Source organism: Hypanus sabinus, chromosome 23 (assembly GCF_030144855.1).
Source record: "Hypanus sabinus isolate sHypSab1 chromosome 23, sHypSab1.hap1, whole genome shotgun sequence".
Classification (NCBI taxonomy): domain Eukaryota; kingdom Metazoa; phylum Chordata; class Chondrichthyes; order Myliobatiformes; family Dasyatidae; genus Hypanus; species Hypanus sabinus.
In genome coordinates this window covers 7974218-7995349 of record NC_082728.1, presented here as the reverse complement: position 1 = coordinate 7995349, position 21132 = coordinate 7974218, and the positions used below count along the sequence as shown (strand labels likewise).

The window sequence follows — 21132 nt, the reverse complement described above, 5'->3', positions numbered from 1 at the left end:
GTTGAAAGTTGGATCTCAGCTCCAGTTAAACTTCGTCCCTCTGAAATATTATCTCTGTTTCTGCAGTAAGGCCTAAGTGTGTGAGAAGCAGAGAAATATTTGGTCTGGCCACAGTTATACCTCACAGAAAAAGAGATTGTGTGCAGTTTGTGTGGTCCTTATTTTAGAAAGGATAGACTGACATTGGAGAGGGTTCAGAGAAGATTCACAAAAATGATTCCAGGAATGAGAGAGTTACCGTATGAGAAGCAGAGAAGCATCTGGCAGCTCTTGGACTGTATTCCCTGGAGTTCAGGAGAATGAAGGGGGGGTGGGGATCTCATAGAAACATTCCAAATGTTAAAAGGGCTGAACAGATTAGATATGGCAAAGTTATTTCCTCTGGTAGGGGATTCCAGGACAAGAGGGCGTGACTTCAGGATTGAAAGATGTCCATTTAGAACAGAGATGCGGAGAAATTACTTCAGCCAGAGGGTGGGATACCTGTGAAATTTGTTGCCACAAGCGGCTATGGAGGCAAAGTCACTGGGTGTATTTAAGGCAGAGATAGATAGGTTCTTGATTAGCCAGGACATCAAAGGGTATGAGGTGAAAGCAGGGAAGTGGGGATGACTCGATGAAGTGAATCAGCCCATGATTGAATGGCAGAGCAGACTTGATGGGCTGAATGGCCTACATCTATTCTTAAATCTTATGGTCTGATTGGATGTAATCAGAAGTGTGGCTAATTTTACAGACATGTTTTAATTCAGACAATGAATCAGCTCATATCCAAAGGCTTGAAGATCCTGGCTATCATCTAACTCAGGATTTATAAACAACAAATACATTTGCACTTAAAGAGATAATTAGTTTTACCATTTTCCAGTGCCTTATCTTGTAGATTTCCAAATGCATAAGTCAGAAACATGATGGAATCCCCTTCACTTACCTGGATGAGCATAGCTCATTGAGCTAATTCAGGTCAGAGCAGCCTGTTTGACTGGAGTTCCGTTAGCCATCTTCATCACCAGCATAGTATGATTGCAGAGTTCTCTGTTTATGAGAACATTCCAATACACTAAGATTGCTCTGACAGTACCTCCAAACGTGTGGAATGAGAAATGCAGTAGACATATGGAAATGCTGGCATTTGCAGTTTCTCTTCAGGTTTGCATACTATCCTGACTTGGACATGCCTTGTTCCTCTTTTGTTGTCAAGGCAAAATCTTGAAAACGTGTGTCTAATAACACTCGATAAGACCATAAGATATAGGAGCAGAATTAGACCATTTGGCCCATTGGGTCTGCTCCACCATTTCATTATGGCTGATCTAATTTTCCTCTCAGTCCCAATCTCCTACTTTCTCCCTGTATCCTTTGAGGCCCTGACCAATCAAGAATCTATGGACCTTTACCTTAAATATACATAAACATTTGGCCTCCACAGCTGCCTGTGGTAAAGAATTCCACAGATTCACCACTCTCAGGCTAAAGAAATTCCTCCTCATCTCTTCTAAAAGGACACCCCTCTATTCTGAGGCTGTGTCCTCTGGTCTTAGACTCTTCCCACCTTAGAAAACACCCTCTCCACACCCACCCTGTTAAGGCCTTTCACCATTCAATAGGTTTCAGTGAGGTCACCCCTCATTCTTCTGAAAGTGACATGGACTGCAGCAGTCAGGGAGTTGATTTGCCTTGAACAAAGGGGAATTAATGTTGGTTGGTAATGCTAGTCTTCACAATGATGACCACATTGTATCAATAGAAAATAATCTTTCTTACTATTATACTCTCAAATGTAATATATTCTAAGCAACATACACAAAGTTCCAGATGAACGTTGCACGTCAGGCAGCATCAGTGGAAGGGATTAAAATTTTGTCCCTTTAAAACAGAGGTGAGGGTAAATTTCTGTTGCCAGAGGGTAATGAATCTGTGGAATTCATTGATATAGACAGTGTTGAAGCTAAGTCATTGAGAATATTTAAAGTGGAGTTTGATAGGTTCTTGATTAGGGAGGGAATTAAAGGGTGTCAAGGGAGAAGGCAAGAGAATGGGGTTGAAAGGGATAGTATATCAGTCATTATGGAAGACAGAGCAGATGTGATGGGCTGAGGCCCTTCATCTGGACTGGAAAGGGACTTTATTTTGTAAGCAATTATTAAGCCTGTGCTTAAAGTTTACTCATTTCTGAAGTACACAGTATATGATAGTACAGCTTGAGATAATGTTTATTCCTACATCACATTTTGCAAATAAATAGTTTTTAGTCCTATATGTAACTAATTCTTTGAGTCAAACTAGAGTACAGGGGACAGTTCATTGAAAAATACATCTCTATAAATTGTGTTCAGTGGACTCGGGAAACAGTTTTATAAATATCACAGACCGTAGCAAGCATGCAAACAGATTTTACTATTAACCTTAGAATATTGATTGTGACCTTGTTGTTTTATTTATAGAATAAAGGCCATCACCATAATCAGGGTGACCACCTTTCGACAGATGGGTTTGGTAAGTCGACCATGAATTTTTGTTATATAATGAAATAACATAGCTACTGTAAAGTAACATTTTTCAAAGCTTTAGGTCTCTTTTTCCAAGCTATATGATCATTTGTTTACAAAAATGGTGTGGAAAAAAAAAATAATGATGCTTGATGCTTGTTCATGCTCTGTTATAGCAAACGTGTGATGCTGAATGAATGTAATTTGTTATTATCTGAGGATGAAATTTCAAAATTCTAGCAAACAGTTGCCATTGTATAGGGCCTTTCTAAAATGAACACGAGTATTCTGACCCAGTAAAGGAATCTTTATCTAGTATCTGGGCTTCTAACAATGTCAGTGCCCCAGATTTGTCCTAAACTATCTAAAGCAAAATTCGTTGACAGTTTTTGTTTCTCATTGTTGTCCCACAATTGCCTTCTGAGAGGACCCACATGGGTGTTCTAGATGAGCACAGGTTCAGCATTCTTGTGACACCCTTATTGAGCCTCATGAGGCTTTCACAAGCAAGGATTTAGAGAACGGTCAAGTTTTTGGGTTCGCACTTCAAGATCTGTTGCTCTAAGGAGCTCAGGGAGGAAGTGGAATTGGGCAAAGGGGGTATTTATCTAATAAATATCAAAATGAAAGTAATTTAAAAATGTTGAAAAAATTCAGTATGTCAGGCAGCATCTGCGGAGAGAGACACAGTTAATATTTCAGATCTAGGACCTTTCATCAGAATCTTTCTAATTTTTGATGAATCGGCTTTGACCTGGAATGTTAATTGCTTCGCTTTCCGCAGATGTGCCTGACCCGCTGAGCTTTCCCAGCATTTTCTGCTTTTATTTCAAATTTCTGGCATCTGTAGTTTTCATTTCTTATATTCATTAAATTGAAATATTGAAATTAAATGAACCTCCACATGTGGGAAGGTAGGTAGACAATGATTGAGTTGAGTTTTTCTGTGGAAGAAAATTCGTTTAGAAGTTCCACCCAGCATTGAGCATTGTGCATGGCATCCACTGTACATTATCTTTGATCCCCATGACTGGGCAGGGAATAGAAAGGGAGGAATTTCACTAGCTGATGAACAAGGGCTTATTAATGCAGAACAATCAATAGATTGGCAAAAGGATGTAGACTTTTTTTAGAATGTGATTATTCTGTTGCTTTACACATCACTATATTGTGCAGGTAATCAATTAAGGTATCCTCATGGAAAGGATCTGTGTCTCTTCCAGTATGATGGTTATAAGCAATTGCGCTACAAAGATTAGGAAAGCTTGAGTGTTGGTTATATTTCTGAAGTTAATCTATTCAAATTTTACAATTCACAGTTCAACCTAATTCAACAGTGATAATTGGGAACCCCATGCGAGCCTATACCCCTCCTCTTGGATCTCATTCTGCCCTTGGTAAATCTCCAAGTCCTGTCCAACGGATAGATCCACACACTGGGACTAGTATCCTATACGTGCCTGCTGTCTATGGTGGAAACATGGTGATGTCTGTGCCTTTGCCAGTAAGCATTTTCATTTCCTGAATTGATCAAATAGAATTATAATCATAATTGTGCTAACTTCTTCTATCTTGATTTATTTTTCCGACTGCTGAATTAATTTCAAACTGAATTAGTTATTGGAGCATGGGTACTGCAATATTCTTGGCTTAAAATATTTATGTACTAATCATTTGGTTGGGTAAATACACTTATGTAGCTGTCTGAAACGAAGACATATTTTATTAAAGTGCTGTTTAAAAATCCTTTTTCTGGTGATTTTCAGTAGCCCTGAAATGTTTATTGATTGACAGTTTCTTTGAGCTGATTTGAGGCCCAGACAGCAAGGTGGTATATTGTTGTCGACTGCTGTGTAGGACAGGCAGTGCTGTTACCAGCAAGAACCAGTAGAGATGAACTGTGAGACATTAACTGGAAGGCACTTGAAATGGAGCTTCAAGTCTAATCTGGAACATGCTTTATGCAGACAAGAGATTTGAGTGAATTATTAAACACAAATTAATTACAATGAAGTGCAGTTCACACTTAACTACAAGAAGAATGGGATGAAAATTAATTATACCACTTCCCATTGAGATATTCTGGCCACAGTATGGTGCCTGGATTAGAGAGCATGTTATATGAGGAGAGTTTGAGCAAGCTAGGTCTTTTATCTGTGGAGCAAGCGAGGATGACAGGTGACTTCATAGAGGTGTAAAAGATAATAAGAATGGATAGCCAAAGTCTTTTTCCCAGGCCAGAAATGGCTAATGCAAAAGGGCATAATTTTGAAGTGCTTGGATGAAAGTATAGTGGGGGACATCAGAGGTAGTTCTGTGTATTTTTTTGCAGAGTGTGGTGTGTGTTTGTGGAAACACTGCCAGAGGTGGTGGTAGAAGCAGATACATTAGGGACATTTAAGAGACTGTTCGGCACATGGATAAAAGATAAGTGGGAGGCATTGTGGTAAGGAAGAGTTAGATTGATCTAGGAGTAGATCGGCACAATATTGTGTGTACTGTTCAGTGATCTATGTATTTTTAATTTTATTGGTGATTTTTTTTGGTGCATTTTGGCACAATAATATACATAAATGGTTTATCCAAATCATTAAAATCGTCTTTTGACCTTACTCCCAACATTTATCCATCTGCTGAAAAGTCTAAAAACATGAAATTTCTTTAATACCCCCTTCCTTTTTAGAGTAAGATTACAAACTGTTCTGAAATGTGAAAGCTCTCGGCAAAATATGAAGTACTAATTCTGTTTTAAAATAAAAATCTTTTTGGCAATTACAAGCTTTCACCTTGTTGAATTTCTTTTAATTAGTAAATTGGACTATTATTATCTAATATACCAACAGTCCATGTTATCATACTAGGAGATGGCTCAGTAGTTATAGCAGTGGGATAAAAGTTGCCCTTGAACCTGGTGGTATGAGATTTCAGCCTTTTGGAAGAGGAGGGAAGATAGAACGTACAGAGTGGGTCAAAGTTGAGTTTATTGTAAGATACACAAGTTTTGTGCGTGCAGGTCCAAAGAAAAGCGTAATTTCTGCAGCATCACAGGCACTTGGCATCCTATAAGCAGCATTCACAAGAAAAACCTAAATTAAACATAATTATGCACAATTTTTGCAAGAAAATACAGTTAGAACAAAGTAAAATATAGTCTATGTTGGTGCAAAGTAGTCGAGTGTTGCTTAACTGTGATGATGAGGGTTCTGCTTATTGGTTCAAGAACTACATGGTTGAAGGAGAGTAGTTATTCTTGAACCCAGTCTTGTGGGACTTCTGGCTTCTGTACCTCCTACCCAATTTGATGAATGAGAAGAGAGAATTCATAGTGGGTGAACTCTTTGATGTGAATGGTGGAGTGGACACGGGAGGTGGAGCACTTTGCCACAGTGTCTGTTATTTAATTTTTATGAGAGCAATACAAAAGTCAAGCCTGAAGATAACAAAGGTGGAAGTGAGAGTTTCACCAGGTGGAGGTAAACCTGTGATGTTACAGAGCAAGTAGAGGATGGAAGGGTATATTAGGTCAGAATCTCAGTTTGGGAAAATAGGTCACCAAGATCACCAGCAGTTTAGTCCAGACTGCAGCAGCAGCTAGGGAGGGGCTAGATTTGGAGATCAGCGGAATGGCATTCGATTGAGGGTCCAAAAATAGTCCTCGTTATTTAATCAGAAGTTTGGCTTCTCCATGACTGGATGCTGGCTGTGGTATGTGATAACGTAGACTGCAGAGGGACAAGAACAGCATTGTAGTTTATAGGGTTTTACATGATGTCACTTCTCTAGATGATTTTCTACGGAGCCAGTATGTTACTGAGGAGGGTCATCTCATTTTGGATGTTTGCCTGACACGTCAACTTCACCTCTTCATTTCCAGGTGATGCAGATTTTGTTGGCCAACTTGCTGAGCATTCCACTGCCTGGACTGACTGCAGCACTGGGGGGTGGTGGGGGGCTGGAAATGGAAATTGGGGGTGTAATTATCCGAGGTTATACAGGTCAAGGCTTGGCCTCTGAGGAGTTGGGTGGTGGCAGCTTTGGAAAAACTGTGCCTCCTGGTTCCCACATCACCTAATATGGATATGGGAGCCAGAATTTTGTTCACCAGTTAAATGAGGATGAGGTACATGGAGCACAAGCTATGGCTTATTGACGGCAAATTTGGAGAGAGCAAGTGGAAAATAGAGTGATGTGTGTTGAGGGCTAGAACAAGGAGAAATATTGCATGAAGCCTGATTTGAAGGACAAGAAATGTGGGTCTTGGTAGAAGTGATTAAATAGACTATGTTTACTTCAGTTGCCTGTCCATAAACTCCTCGTGTTTTTGTGGATGCAATTGTTGTGGGCAGCAGCGAGCAGTATGGAGAAAAATCAAATGTTGCTCTTTGATTCCAAGATTATACAAGTCTCTCTGCCAAAAAGGAAAGCCCAGAGGTGCAGTCAGCTCTGGCTGTGGAGGGTTAAACAATTTGGGCAGCATCTCCTGGAAATGAAGAGGTGAAAATAACATGTTCAGCCAGAACTGAGTGCAAGGGTTTTTTTTATTGCAGACCAAGGACATAAAGATGACGGAGTGATTGCATGTGAAGGCACATGACAATATGGAGGGATATGGACAATGTTCAGGCAGGAGGGATTAGATTAATTATGCTTCATTAACTGAATTAGTTCAGCACAACATGGTGGGATGAGGGAGCTATTCCTGTGCTGTGCTGTTCAATGTTTAACAGCTTTAGAATACCACAAGGTTGAACTGAATTTGAAAGTACCATTATAAGCCACTTGAGGATGTATTTTTCTAGAATCTGAAAGAAGTTAGATTTCAAGGGAAATGCTGACATGGCTGGTGAGGGATGTGAAAAAAGAAGAAGCATTTATTTGCAAAATCCTGTGGATTGGCAAGGTAGAATGATAGGAGATCTTATTTGAACGGAGTTTTAACCAATAGATAATAAGGTTAAGCAAGTTGAGGTGCAAGTTAAGCAAGTCACTGAGGATGAGAACTGTTTCAAGTTCTAAGTAAATTTTATTATCAAAGTACATACATCTCACAATATATGACCTTGAGATTCATTTTCCTGTGAGCATACTCAGCAAATCTATAGAATACTAACTTAACAGATCAAAGAAAGACCATCCAGAGTACAAGAACAAACTGTGTAAATCTAAATATATACATACATACATACATAAATAAATAAATAGATAAATACTGATAAATAACAAGAACTTGAGATAAGGAGATAAAGAGTCCTTAAAGTGAAATCATTGGCTGTAGTAACATCTCAATAGATGGGCAAGTTGAGTTATAATTATATAACCAAATAACAATTACAGCACGGAAACAGGCCATCTCGGCCCTTCTAGTCCGTGCTGAATGCTTACTCTCACCTAGTCCCACCTACCTGCACTCAGCCCATAACCCTCCATTTCTTTCCTGTCCATATACCTATCCAATTTTTTTTTATATGACAAAATCGAACCTGCCTCTACCACTTCTACTGGAAGCTTGTTCCACATAGCTACCACTCTCAGAGTAAAGAAGTTCCCCCTCGTGTTACCCCTAAACTTCTGCCTCTTAACTCATGTCCTCTTGTTTGCATCTCCCCTACTCTCAATGGAAAAAGCCTATCCACGTCAACTCTATTATCCCCTTTTGTTCAATTGCCTGATGCTTGTAAGATAGTAACTGTTCTTGGACAGTATAGAAGCTGGTGGAGAAACAAAGTGAGGCTATCTGGATGAGAAACCTGCCAAAAGTGGGAGAGAGAACAAGGATACCTGATGAGAGACTACGAGAATGTTTCTTCTACCAGCACCAATGGAGGACAGTGTGATTTCAGGCGCTGGGGGATTTGGACTTATCAGTGATAAGATTTTTATCCCACTGTGAAAATGATGATCAACAAGAACATTGTGGTTAAATCCATCTGCAGTTTACCAGCATGAATCTCTAGTTATGTTTTCCTCTGCTAATTTAGCAAATATATTGGCGGTATTTTAATCACGGGGTCAAATATTATCAATTTATTGTGCTGCTCTTGGTCTGTATATTTAAAGCATTTATTGCAGAGGTTTCTACTGACAGTGAGATATCTATTTGCTCCCTGTTCAGGCTGATTAATGCTTATGACCAAAGGCACTGAAAAGAATTGACTTGAAATTTCATTAGCTTATCTTTCCAGCTAAGTTGTATGTTTGCTGAAGTAGATCAAGTGCAGTTTATCTATGATGAGGAATAACTATATAGTGAGTTGTTACTCCTTATGTCCACTCACACTTGGAACATACTACAGGAATAAATAAGTTTGCTTTACCGGATGTAGTCATTGCTTGGGGCTGATGATGCACTTTATTCTCCTGCTGCTCCTGAATTTTCTGCACCCATTACTGTTACTTGAAGTCAGATGACCAATTTATTGCAGCGCTCTTGATAGAGAGTGTCCATGTTTACTGATCTTTCCATTATATCATTTGGACATACTTTAGTTCAGACTCTTGACAGACGATTCTCCAAGTCTTCATTTGTATTGACTTGAGTTCAAGGTTAAACACCTACATCATGATTCACAGTTCTCACAAGAGCAACTTCCATTACCAATAAATAGCATTTATAAGGGATGCTTAGTTGACCTTCAATTGATGCACTTTATTAAATACACCAGTACACCTGTTAATGCAAGTATCTAATCAGGCACTCATGATGTAGCAACTCAAAAAGCATCCAGACATGGTCAAGAGGTTTAGTTGTTGTCCAAACCAAACATCAGAATGGGAAGAAATGTGATCTAAGTAACTTTGATTGTGGAATAATTGTTGGTGCCAGATGGAGTGTTTTGAATATCTCAAACTATTAATCTCCTAGGATTTTCACATATAACAGTCTCTAGGGTTTAGAGAGAATGGTCTGAAATTTTTTTTTTTAAATCCAGTGAGCCACAATTCTATGGGCAAAAATGTCTTGTTAATGTGAGTGGTCAGACTGGTTGAAGCTGACAGGAAGGTGACAGTAACTCAAATAACCATGTGTTAAAACATTGGTATACAGAAGAGCATCTCTGAACGTACAACATGTCGAACATTGAAGTAGATGGGCTACAGCAGCAGAAGACCACGAACGTACACTCAGTGGCCACTTTATCAGGTACAGGAGCCGCTGAGTGTATGTTGCATACAAGCTTCCTCTAAAATCATCTGTATGCACCAGTTATGGAACAGCTAGCCCAAGTACTTGAGGTTTGTCGGTAACATTTGCACAAGACCACGCTCTGCTGCCTCAATTGGAAGTCGAGCAGAAAATCTTTCTAAAATTAGCAGAATTGCCTTTATTGGTTTTGCAGAGCCCAGTACTTCCAGCAGCGGGCGGGTTTTACTCTGATGCAGTGTGGCAGCTCTTATCTGAAAAATTGAAAAACGAAGTGACATAGCATACTTCTAAAATATTCATGCTGAAATACTTTATTAAAGTAGCGCTCAGAGGAATTACTGCAGAAAATGTTGAAGCTATTTCAATATTGGAATTTGTCAGAGAACTGTAGGTCTTCTCTAATTTCTTCTCTCAGGATTGATATCTTTCAGTTTTGGCATAAAGCATCAGTCAGTCATTCAGTCATCATCGGATTCAGATTCATTTGTACAATAAGGCAAACAGTGAATGTATTGTTTTCATTAACAACAACACAACCCAAGGATGTGCTTAGGTGTAGCCTGCAAGTGTTGCTACACATTCTGGCGCAAAGACAGCATGTTCACAATGTTCAGCAGGACAACAAAAGCAATTCTACCCCATTTCCCGCCCTTACCAAGCCTCAACACAGGGTCTGCTCACCGTGGTCCTTGATCATGGGGATCTCTGTTCTTCATCCTTACTACCAATGAATTGGCTTTTGACAGCAGATCATTGACTCCTGCAATTGAGTGCCCAGAGCAATAACGCCTCTTCATCCCTGCCCCTAAATCCTAACTCCCTGAAACCATCCCTACAAAACTAAAAGTAAACAACTGTCTGAGCCACAACCTCAACAGGTATTGCAGTATGGTGCCATCTTGATATCACAAACACATCTAATCCACTTCTAGAATCACAGAGAGTTGGAAGCCATCCCTAACAAGGATTACTGACTCCATTCAGGATTCCCCTGACCTGGTAATGAGTAAATTGGTTTTTACATTAACTCATTCAGTTTCAGAATCTGAATTTGGGTTCTCATTGATCTTCTAGCTTAATGTAGAGTTACCGTTCCCTTTTGCACAAGCTCAAGTGAGCAAGGTTACCAGAATTTACCTGTTGTGATAAATATCATACTATCACCTCCAGTAATACTCAGAAGTCAGAATTGTCCCATGGCTAGGATTAAATTGGGGGATTTGCTGGCTAGTGTGGCTGAAGGGCCTTCTCCATGCTATATCCCAATATTAAAAATAATAAATAAAAGTTACATCTACACAGCACTCACAGGAAAGCAGCATCGATCATTGTGGACTACTACCACCCAGGTTGTGCTCTCATCTCAATGTTGCCATCAGGAAGAAGGTACAAAAGTCTCAAGACCCATACCACCTGGTTTAGGAAAAGTTATTACCCCTCAACTATCTTTGATTATCCTGGCTAGTTGATTGAGGCAATGAGAAAAGACCTTGGGGTGGGGTGGGGGCAGAGAGGGATTACTGATTGCCATAGTATGCTTAGCTCTGTCTGTGATTTTGTGTAGTTTCTTGTAGTCATAGGCATAGCATTTGTCATTCCAAGCTGTGATGCCTCCAGATAGGATGCTTTCTGTAGTACATCAGTAAAAATTGGTAAGGGTTGACAGGATATGTTGAATTTCTTTAGCCTCTGAACAAGTAGAGGCATTGAGTGAGTTTTCTTGACCATGACATCAAACTGGTTGAAAGAGGACAGACTATTAGTGATGTTCAAGCTATGAATGATAGTTTAGCTTGTGTGCCATGGAAATCAAGTTACAGAAACAGCATGATAGGCAAAAAATGTTTAATATTTTATAAAGGGATAGAAAATAAGAAACTGTTGGACATATTTTGCTGTGAAAGGTTAAATTCCCAAGATACTTGGCCTGTTCAACTATGTTTTCTCTCTCTCACTCTGTCTCTAACACTCTCTCTCACTCTCACTCTCTCTGTCTGTTTCTCTCACTCACTCTCTCTCTCACTCTCACTCTATATATATATATATATATATAGAGAGAGAGAGAGAGAGACATACTTACTTATTAGTGGCTGCACATTTAATTATTTTGCAAAATGATGACAAATAACCTTTTCAAATTGTCTGTTTAGTGCAATAATGCCTGACTGCTACTCTTTTGCCACTGAATATGCTAATCCTCAGTTTGATTCAGAAGTCAGGATCCAATTTACTGATGGTTCAACTTCAGCATTGGAATTCATGTAATGACGGTTTGTGGTGTTTCTCTGATATTGTTTACCACACAAAAACTGGTAAAATGTTGAATGTTAAAGAGCCAGACATATTTGCTTCTGAAGATGGGGGTAGCAATGCAGAGTTAGAAATTGTGGAAGGATTGTTGGAATGCATTTAATCTGCCAAGACTGCTTGGTGCAGAAAAGGTACTTTGTATGGTTTTTTTTTTGCAACTCACGCAAAATACTGAAAGAGCTCAGCGGGTCAGACAGTCGACATTTTGGTAGGGACCCTTCATCAGAGCTTGTGATGTGTCCTGTTGAAAGGTTTCAGCCTGAAACATTGACTGTTTACTTTACTCCATATATGCTGCCTGACCTGTTGAGTTCCCCGAGCATTTTGTGTGCGTTCAGATTTCCAGCATTTGCAAAATCTCTTGTGTTAATGTCTTTTACAACTTGCCTGCTATTCTCAAGCATGTAACCTCCAAAAGCACAATGTGAAATTGAGTCTTGAATGAACATTAACAAACATGCTAGGATCAGTTTCCAAATGATGAGTTTATAATTGTAATTGAAGCCCTTAATCATATTGCAGGATTTCTTTAGAGAAATGGCAGAGAAAGGGAAAGATTATTACACAGCAGATTATTAACAACTGCTGAAATACACATTACATTTTCAAAATACCAGAGGATACAGCCTCAGAATCCCAGGACACCCCTTTAGAACAGAGATGAAGAGGAATTTCTTTAGCCATAGGGTAGTGAATTTCTGCAATTCATTGCCACAGATGGCTGTGGAGGCTAAGTCATTAGGTATATTTAAGTGCATATTGATAGGTTCTTGATTTGTAATGGTATCAATGGTTACGGGGAAAAAGCAGGAGAATGGGATTAGGAGGGTAATAAATCAGCCATGATGGAGCAGACTTGATGGGCCATATGGCCTAATTCTGCTGCTATGTCTTATGGCCTCGATATTTATGAGGAATTCTTTTGATTAAATGCTGGATAAGGCTTCGCAAGTAATGTTCAAAGAAATACTCAGCCATAAAGACTCAGGTGATGTGTTTTCAGCAAGTTAATGACAGATGATTCGGTATACTATTTAATATGAACCACACCAGAAGCTGAGAGGGGAAAATAGAGAAGTGGGCAGCAAATAGTACACGTGTGTATGTGTTTCTCACTTATGCTTTCTTGTTTTGATTATGACCTATGACAGGAACACCTTGTTTCACTGTACAAAATATTAAATGTGACATTTGGCAGGAAAATATACTTCTTAAATTGGATATATCTTTTCTCATATCTCATTAATAATGCATTGTGATCATAGTCACTTTCATTTTACCACTTTTAAATGAAAAATAAGTTCCAAAGACAAGCTACTCAAATGCTCAATGAGAAGTATCATGAGAGATCATCCATGTACTCTTCCATCTGTGGTGGATATTTACTGTCCAGGACCTGGGAGGCCCTATAGCCAAGTTCAGCTTTCTTACACAGCAGTTGACTCTTCCAGGATATCAAATAATTGTTTTTGAGTAAGTTAAACACCAAACCAATATTCCTTTGTTCAATAAGGACAGCATTGCAAACAAACAGCACTGTTTGTAGAGCCCACAGCACGGGGCTGGCTGTTGAAGAGGTGCAGCGTAAGACAACACAGTTATGTTAATTGGGCCTGCATCAAAGCAGACAACACAGGCTAAGGAAGTCTGCAAACCAGACTGATACTGTCACTTAGCACATCAAATAGCTGATCTATCAATCAGAGATTCAGTGATTGCAGCATTATTTTTGGGTATCTAGAAAAAGGGAGCAGTCACCTTGTTAGGAATGATAAAAGAATGGCAAGAAGAATGACAGAAAGACAAGGTGACTAGAATCCATTCCTTTCCCTTCAATTCCTGTGATGGTCAGGTTGCTCATCTACAACTTGATGGTATGTCTTTTCAGTTTATAGGAATTGTACCTGTGTTTTGGAAATCCTTTGTGTTTTAGAATTTAGAAAGGAAACCTACTATAAGATAGAAATCCTCTGGGCGCTTTGAATTTTATCTAAATTTAAATGTATATCACTAAAAATAAATGTACTGTGTTTGGTAGGGAGAGGTTGACTCACTATCTAAATGTGGATATTGGTAGCTAAACACAACATAGAGGATAAACAAGAAAGTTGTCTAGCCTTTGAAGAGTAGGTGGCTACAATATGAACTCACTTTAGAGAGCGTACTATCTATATTAGATAGGGATTAGAACTTAGTTTGAGTTCAGAACTTCGCAGACAGGAAGCCAGTACTATCATACATCCACCCAGGCCATCCTAGTGGATTAGATCTTCGTTATGTAGTGTAATCATAGAAAATGTAGATTTGTCCACAGCTAGGTTCATAAAAGTGGCATAATTTGATATTGCTATTTCTGATTAATATTATGGGTGCCAGAATGGGTGTCATGGAATTAAAATTCCTAACAATATAAATAATCCAGATACTCTTAGTGTTTCACTTGTTTTCATTTATATAAAGCAGATTATGATTTGGTTTTATTGTGCGTACACACATTCTCTCTGTCTGTCTGTCTGTCTGTCTCTCTCTCTCTCTCTCTCTCCCCCTCCCCCTCCCCCCTCCTCCCTCTCCGTCTCCCCCTCTCGACCCGCTGGCATTCCTGCTGTTCTCCTCATGTATTTTTTCCTGTTCTAGTGGCATTAATCCAGTTCAGAATAATCAGAGTCCAGATGCTTCACTAATTTGTGCCCAGAATCCTTCATTACAAAAGGCTCCTTGTCCTGGAGTCTTTAGCAAGTGTGGAGATTAATTTCAAGCTATTGGTTTGAACTAATTAAATGCTAATAAATTCAGCTGTAGCTAGTGTACTAAGATCATTTATTTCTAAAACTGTTAAATTTTCAGTTAGAAAAGCAATCTAAGACTGTTTATCTTTCTTAAATAGAGCAAAGAACACTATAAAAGAACAGTCCACAATATTGTCCCAACCTTTTAACTTACTCTAAGGGTAATCTAACTTCCCTCTTGCACAGCCCTTCATTTTTCCATCATCCATGTGCTCGTCTAAGAGTTTTGAAAATACCTCTAATGTATCTTCCTCTGCTAGCACCTCTGTCAAGGCAATCCACATACTCACTGTGGGGATAAAAAACCTACTCTGACATCCCCACTATATTTTTCTCCAATTAGCTTAAAAATTTGCCTTCTTGTATTTGCTATTTCTGCCCTGGGGGAAAAAATCTCTGGATATCTACTGAATCTACACCTCTCATCATCTTGTACACCTCTATCAAGTCACCTCCCATCCTTCTTTCCTCCAAAGAGAAAAGCCCTTGTTTGCGCAACCTAGCCCAATAAGACGTGCTCTCTAATCCAAGCAACATCCTGGTAAATCTGTAGAGCTTCTACATCCTTTCTATAAATAGGTGAACAGATTAAACACAATATTCCAAGTGTGGTCTAATCAGGATTTTAAAGAACTGCAGATCTAGATTTGTATATCAATAAATCTATAGTTCTAAAAATCTTCTATAATTTTTAATCAGGATATGAGCTTCAGTGTTCACATCAAACCATGTATCAGAAATGCAAACACATCCTCTGTTGCTGCCCTGTAATAAGATCTTGGTGCTTCTGAAGAACGTAGATAGAATGAGTACACAGTCTTTTATTTAAGGTTGGGGAATCAAGAACTAGAGGGCAGAGATTTAAAGTGAGGGAGGAAAAATTTAATAGGAACCTGAGGGGCAATGTTTCTGCCCAGTGGCTGGTCAGTATTTAGAATAAGCTGCCAGAGGAAGTGGTTGAGGCAGGTACATTAATAACATTTAAAAGTTATTTGGATAGGTACATGGATAGGGACACTTGCAAGCAGGAGTTCCCAACCTTTTTTTTAAAGTTTGCCATGGACTAATACCATTAAGTCAAGGCTTAATGGACCCCGGTTGGGAACCCCTGGTTTAGGAGGAAATTGACTAAATGGAGTTAGCTTGGATGGCAATCTTGGTTAGCGTGCTCTAGTTGGGCCAAAGGGATCGTTTCCATGCTGTGTGACTCTATGACTCTATTTATCATCGTTTGTCCAATCATTTTCTTTTAAAAGGTCCCTTTTTGTGTGGAAAGTGCAGGATTACAGCCTGATAAGTATAAGCCATTATTTCCAGTCCCATCATTTTATAATATGTGTCACAGCATTTACAAGAGTTGTAAATTTCATAGAACTCCTCACCTTTTTTGACCTATTTTTCTAGAAATGACACCCAGAGCATTGGTTACTTCTGTTAAAGACTTGTAAAACCACCTTATGGCTAAGTAATTTATGTCTATCCAAATTTTCAAACATATTTAAACATTTATTCTATATACTTAAAGTAGTTTTTTTCTTATAAACTTTGGCTACAGTATTATAGAATCATAAAGTGGTCTCATTCAGCCTATTAGGATCATGTTGGGTTTTTTGATAGTGTTAGTCTCATTTCCTTGTTGTTCTCCATAAAATCTTGTAATTTGTTTCTCAAGTGACTGTCAAATCCTCTTCCCTCAAGCGTCTGGACATAGAATTGTCTGACATACCCCGTAGTTAATTTATGTTGATTATTAATTGGTTAATATCAAAATAGTATAAATCGATAAAGCTGCATTTCTGGTGAGCCACTCACCACAGGATTGTAGATCCAGTTTACTATTCTTTCACTCTGTACGTCGATCAGTTGTTTGTATTTTTGTTTTAATTGGATAGATTTCTTCCCTTGAGTTGTCCACCTGGTCTCTTTTAACCTCAATGGGCCAAAAAGCCTATTTCTACTCATGTGTCTTATCATTTTATGTAAGAATGTGCTGCTTCAGTAATGGTGTTATTATTGACTAGAATGTGGTTATGACAAACAAAACACTTACTAGTGACACTTACTAGTCTAGTTCAGAATTTCTGTTACCTCACTTGCTGCCGATCCCCTGGGGCTCAAGCTCTCTCAATTTATCAGACAATATGTGTTCTATCAATTCCTTCTCTTTCTGCTCGTTCCTCTCATCTTCACAACCCTAGAAGGTGTGCGCTTGAAGATGTTTTCTCTCTTCTAGGTTCTGGGTGACAGTCACAGTGATAATCACTTGAAACAGAAATATTTAAGTGAAGCACTCACAGAATGCTGGAGGAAATCAGCAGAAGGGTTTTGGCCAGAAACATTGACTTGTTTTCTATTCCTAGATGCTGCCTGACCCACAGAGTACCTCCAGCATTTTATGTGTGTAGCTCGGATTTCCAGCATCTGCAGATTTTCTCGTGTTTATAATTATGTAGACTCTCATCCTAGTCGATTATTAAATACATTGGTAGTTTCCTTCTATGTCTGTGTTTTCATTTTTCCTTGGCTTTCACAGTAAATCAGCATTTGATCTGGTTAGTTAAAATTGTCTATCCTTGCAGGTTCCTTGGCCTAGTTACCAAAGCCGTTTTGCAGTTGATCCTCGCATTATGAGCCATCAGGCAGCTATGGCATACAACATGAACTTGCTGCAGGCACACGGACGTGGATCTCCCATCCCTTATGGACTTGGCCATCATTCACCAATGGGCATAGGACAACAACATTCTGAGAAGGAGCATGAACAAAGCAGAATAGGTGAGCTTTACAAATGATCTAGTGCCAGAGCTTTTAAAAATGTACAATAGCCTTTAAAAAGAAAGGATACTAACGTCCTTCAAGCTCTGCATTTATTAAAGGATATACAGTTGGAGATGCTGTTGAATGATGTTCTTATAGAATTAAGCTCTTTGGAAAAATAAATGTGCTTCCAGTGTAGAAATTCAGAACTAGCTGTATCCATCTTGGACATGATTGCATACTTTTGATCATTGTACATTTTATTTTCTTATGATATAGGAAAAGGGCGTTTACCTCATTGGGTCTGTTACAGCTCTGAGAGCAATCCCATCAATCTTATCTTGCTGCTTAATTCCATTTAAAAAAAATTCAGTCCAGCTATATTATTCAAAACTGTATATGGACACTACCAGAGTTAGAAGGAATGGAGATGGTTTGGGAATTATGTACATTATATCAATGTAACTTGCTGGAATTAATCTATACACTTAATATTCAGGTTTCCTTCAGCTTTTCACTTATGGGGAAAGTATCTTGTATTTGCTCAAAAGTTGTTGTGAATTCTTATCCTTGTAAGCTGAACAAGTGCTACACCTGCCCTTACAGTTCCTCCTTCACCACCATTCAGGGCCCCAGAATGCAGGGATCATTCCCTACGCGACTCCCTTGTCCACTCGTCCGTCCGTCCCCCCCCCCAGTCCCTTCCCACTGATCCCCCTCCTGGCACTTATCCTTGTAAGCGGAACAAGTGCTACACCTGTCCTTACACAAGCGGAACAAGTGCTACACCTGTCCTTACACTTCCTCCCTCACCACCATTCAAGGCCCCAGACAGTCCTTCCAGCTGAGACGACACTTCACCTGTGAGTTGGCTGGTGTGGTATACTACGTCCGGTGCTCCCGGTGTGGCCTTTTATATATTGGTGAGACCCAACGCAGACTGGGAGACCGTTTCGCTGAACACCTATGCACAGTTCGCCAGAGAAAGCAGGATCTCCCAGTGGCCACGCATTTTAATTCCACGTCCCGTTCCCATTCTGATATGTCTCTCCATGGCCTCCTCTACTGTCAAGATGAATCCCTACTCAGGTTGGAGGAACAACACCTTATATACCGGCTGGGTAGCCTCCAACCTGATGGCATGAACATTGACTTCTCTAACTTCCGTTAATGCCCCTCCTCCACTTCTTACCCCATCCCTGACATATTTAGTTGTTTGTTTTTTTTTTCCCTCTCTCTCTGCCCATCACCCTGCCTGTTCTCCATCTCCCTCTGGTGCTTCCCCCCCTTCCCCTTTCTTTCTCCCGAGGCCTCCTATCTCATGATCCTTCCGCTTCTCCAGCTCTGTATCACTTTTGCCAAACACCTTTCCAGTTCTTAGCTTCATTCCACCCCCTCTGGTCTTCTCCTATCATTTCGCATTTCCCCCTCCTCCCACTACTTTCAAATCTCTTAGTATCTCTCCTTTCAGTGAGTCCTGACAAAGGGTCTTGGCCTGAAACGTTGACAGTGCTTCTTCCTATAGATGCTGCCTGGCCTGCTGTGTTCCACCAGCATTTTGTGTGTGTTGTTGTGAATTCTGTTTCCTTCATCCTCTGAGTAGACTCAATTGACATTTTCTGCCCAGCAGTAGACACATTGTGGTGAGTCATTTGCCAAGCCCCATATCCTACTCATTGGTGGATACGTTGTTAATTATCACTCTGACTTTGAATAATCCTCAAATCCATTTCTACAAACATAGTCATGTGTGTAACCAGCTGAGAAGTTGAAGTTCTCCTCATGCTGATTGACTGGCTGTTATCAGCAATCGAGGAAACATTCCAAGTGCAATTGAAGAGCTGACCTAAGACAAAATCATAAAGATAGATTTGGAGAATTCACCAGGAGGGAAGTTGGAAGTAAAGTTTTTGGGATGGTGGAGTTGAGAGGGCAGTGCAGGTGAATAATAGAAAATATGACTCTGAGGATCGAACACTTTGCCACTAATGAAATTTGGGTGTGGTTGAAGTGTTAAGTCTGTGGGATCTGTGGAGCTTTGATGCAGCGGGATGTCTGGAGAAATAAGAGAACACTGGGAAAGTTAGACTGAAATATTAAATTTGCAATGAGAGTGAGGGAACAGGATACAGCAGCTATAATGGATTTGGTAAAAGTCAGTAGGACCTGGGTTTTGCACTGTCAAATCTCAAACTGGAGGGTCACATGAAAGGATATTGAATTTTGTAGATATATTCACTTTTGTTTCCTTCAAGGTTATAATTTATACACTACTTTGTCACATACAGTCAAAGAATAAACCTGACCAGTGATGAGTTAGATTCAATTGACATCAGGAACTGTCTGGAAACTCACTATAGCCTTTGCTGCAAGGAAGTATGAATAAAAGGAAAAGTTTAAGGTTAGAATTCAAGGGAGAACTGCTGAAGAAGTTAGAGCAATAGCCAACTATATTAGACAGCACACAAAATGCTGCAGGAACTCAGCAAGTCAGGCAGCATCTATGGAGGGGAACAAACAGTCAATGTGTCAGGTTGAGACCCTACATCAGGACTGGAAAGGAAGGGGAAGAAGTCAAAATAAGAAGGTGGGGAGGGGAAGGAGTACTAGCTGGCAGATGTTAAGTGAAGCCAGATGAGGGGCAATTTGGGTGGATGTGAGGGGGTGAAGTGAGAAGATGGGAGATGGTGAAGGGCTGAAGAAGAACGACTCTAAATGGAGAGAAGAGTAGACCATGGGAGAAAGAGGAGGAGGAGCACCAGAATGAGGTGATGGGCAATTGAGAAGAGAAGGGATAAGAGAGGAACCAGAATAAAGATAGCCGAGGGAAAGCCCTCATCCCTGAGGTACAAGAGAAAAGCCGGAAGGGGATACTACCTGGTATTTAGAAAACTGGACAGTGATTTGAAAACTGACGAGAGGGTTGAGAAACATGATTCCTTGATGATATTTCTCCAGCCAGGGATATTGAGAATCAGGGCAGGTGGGAATAGAATTACAGTGAGAAGGGTTGCCAATTTAAGAAACATGTGAAGAGTAATTTCTTCTCTGTGGGTTATAAATATCTTCAAGTATATTGGAGGCTAAAATAGACCTTTGGGGTTAGGGAGAATTGTGAGATGGCAATGGGCAGTGAAGCAAAGATGCAAAAAGCTGTCGAGTTACCCATGATCTTAGTGAATGGAGGAGCTGGGTCCACATGGCCAACTTTCTGTTTCTTATATTCGTACAATGTAGCTTTCTTATTCTGAATACTGTAAAGGAACTTAGGGTGATTGATAGAGAGTCTCAAATGATATACCGAAGGAGAAGTAGAGGCATGCTCTGCCGTTCAGTATGATCAAGAAAATTTGGTCACTGATGTGTATAATTTTAGTGCCACTGGCAAAGTAAAGATGGACTGAGGTACCCACGAAGAAGCTGCAGGATAGTGAACTAAAAAAAGGGGATTAACTTCAGAGATAAATTGAAAATTAAAAATTTCTGTTTGGCTTTAGAAAAGAAGAAAGTGAAGTTACTAAAATTATTAATGTGATACATAATGAAAATAACTAACAACTGGCTGGAAGAATCTGATGTAAATATAGCTAATAATGCAATTTATGTGTAATTTATTGTAAACTTTTCAAGATTTTCTTATGTAAAA

General features: G+C 39.6%; 1 protein-coding gene across 6 annotated transcripts in view; it reads left to right on the top strand.

The window, feature by feature from the left end:
• The window catches only part of helz (helicase with zinc finger), a 300135-nt gene that overhangs the window by 222662 nt on the left and 56341 nt on the right, over window positions 1–21132 (top strand). For all 6 annotated transcript variants that reach the window (XM_059948283.1, XM_059948286.1, XM_059948285.1 and 3 more), the window contains 3 exons: window positions 2445–2496; window positions 3809–3993; window positions 17309–17504. In XM_059948283.1, the coding sequence (XP_059804266.1) occupies window positions 2445–2496; window positions 3809–3993; window positions 17309–17504 (433 nt within the window). The remainder of the gene's footprint in view (window positions 1–2444; window positions 2497–3808; window positions 3994–17308; window positions 17505–21132) is intronic.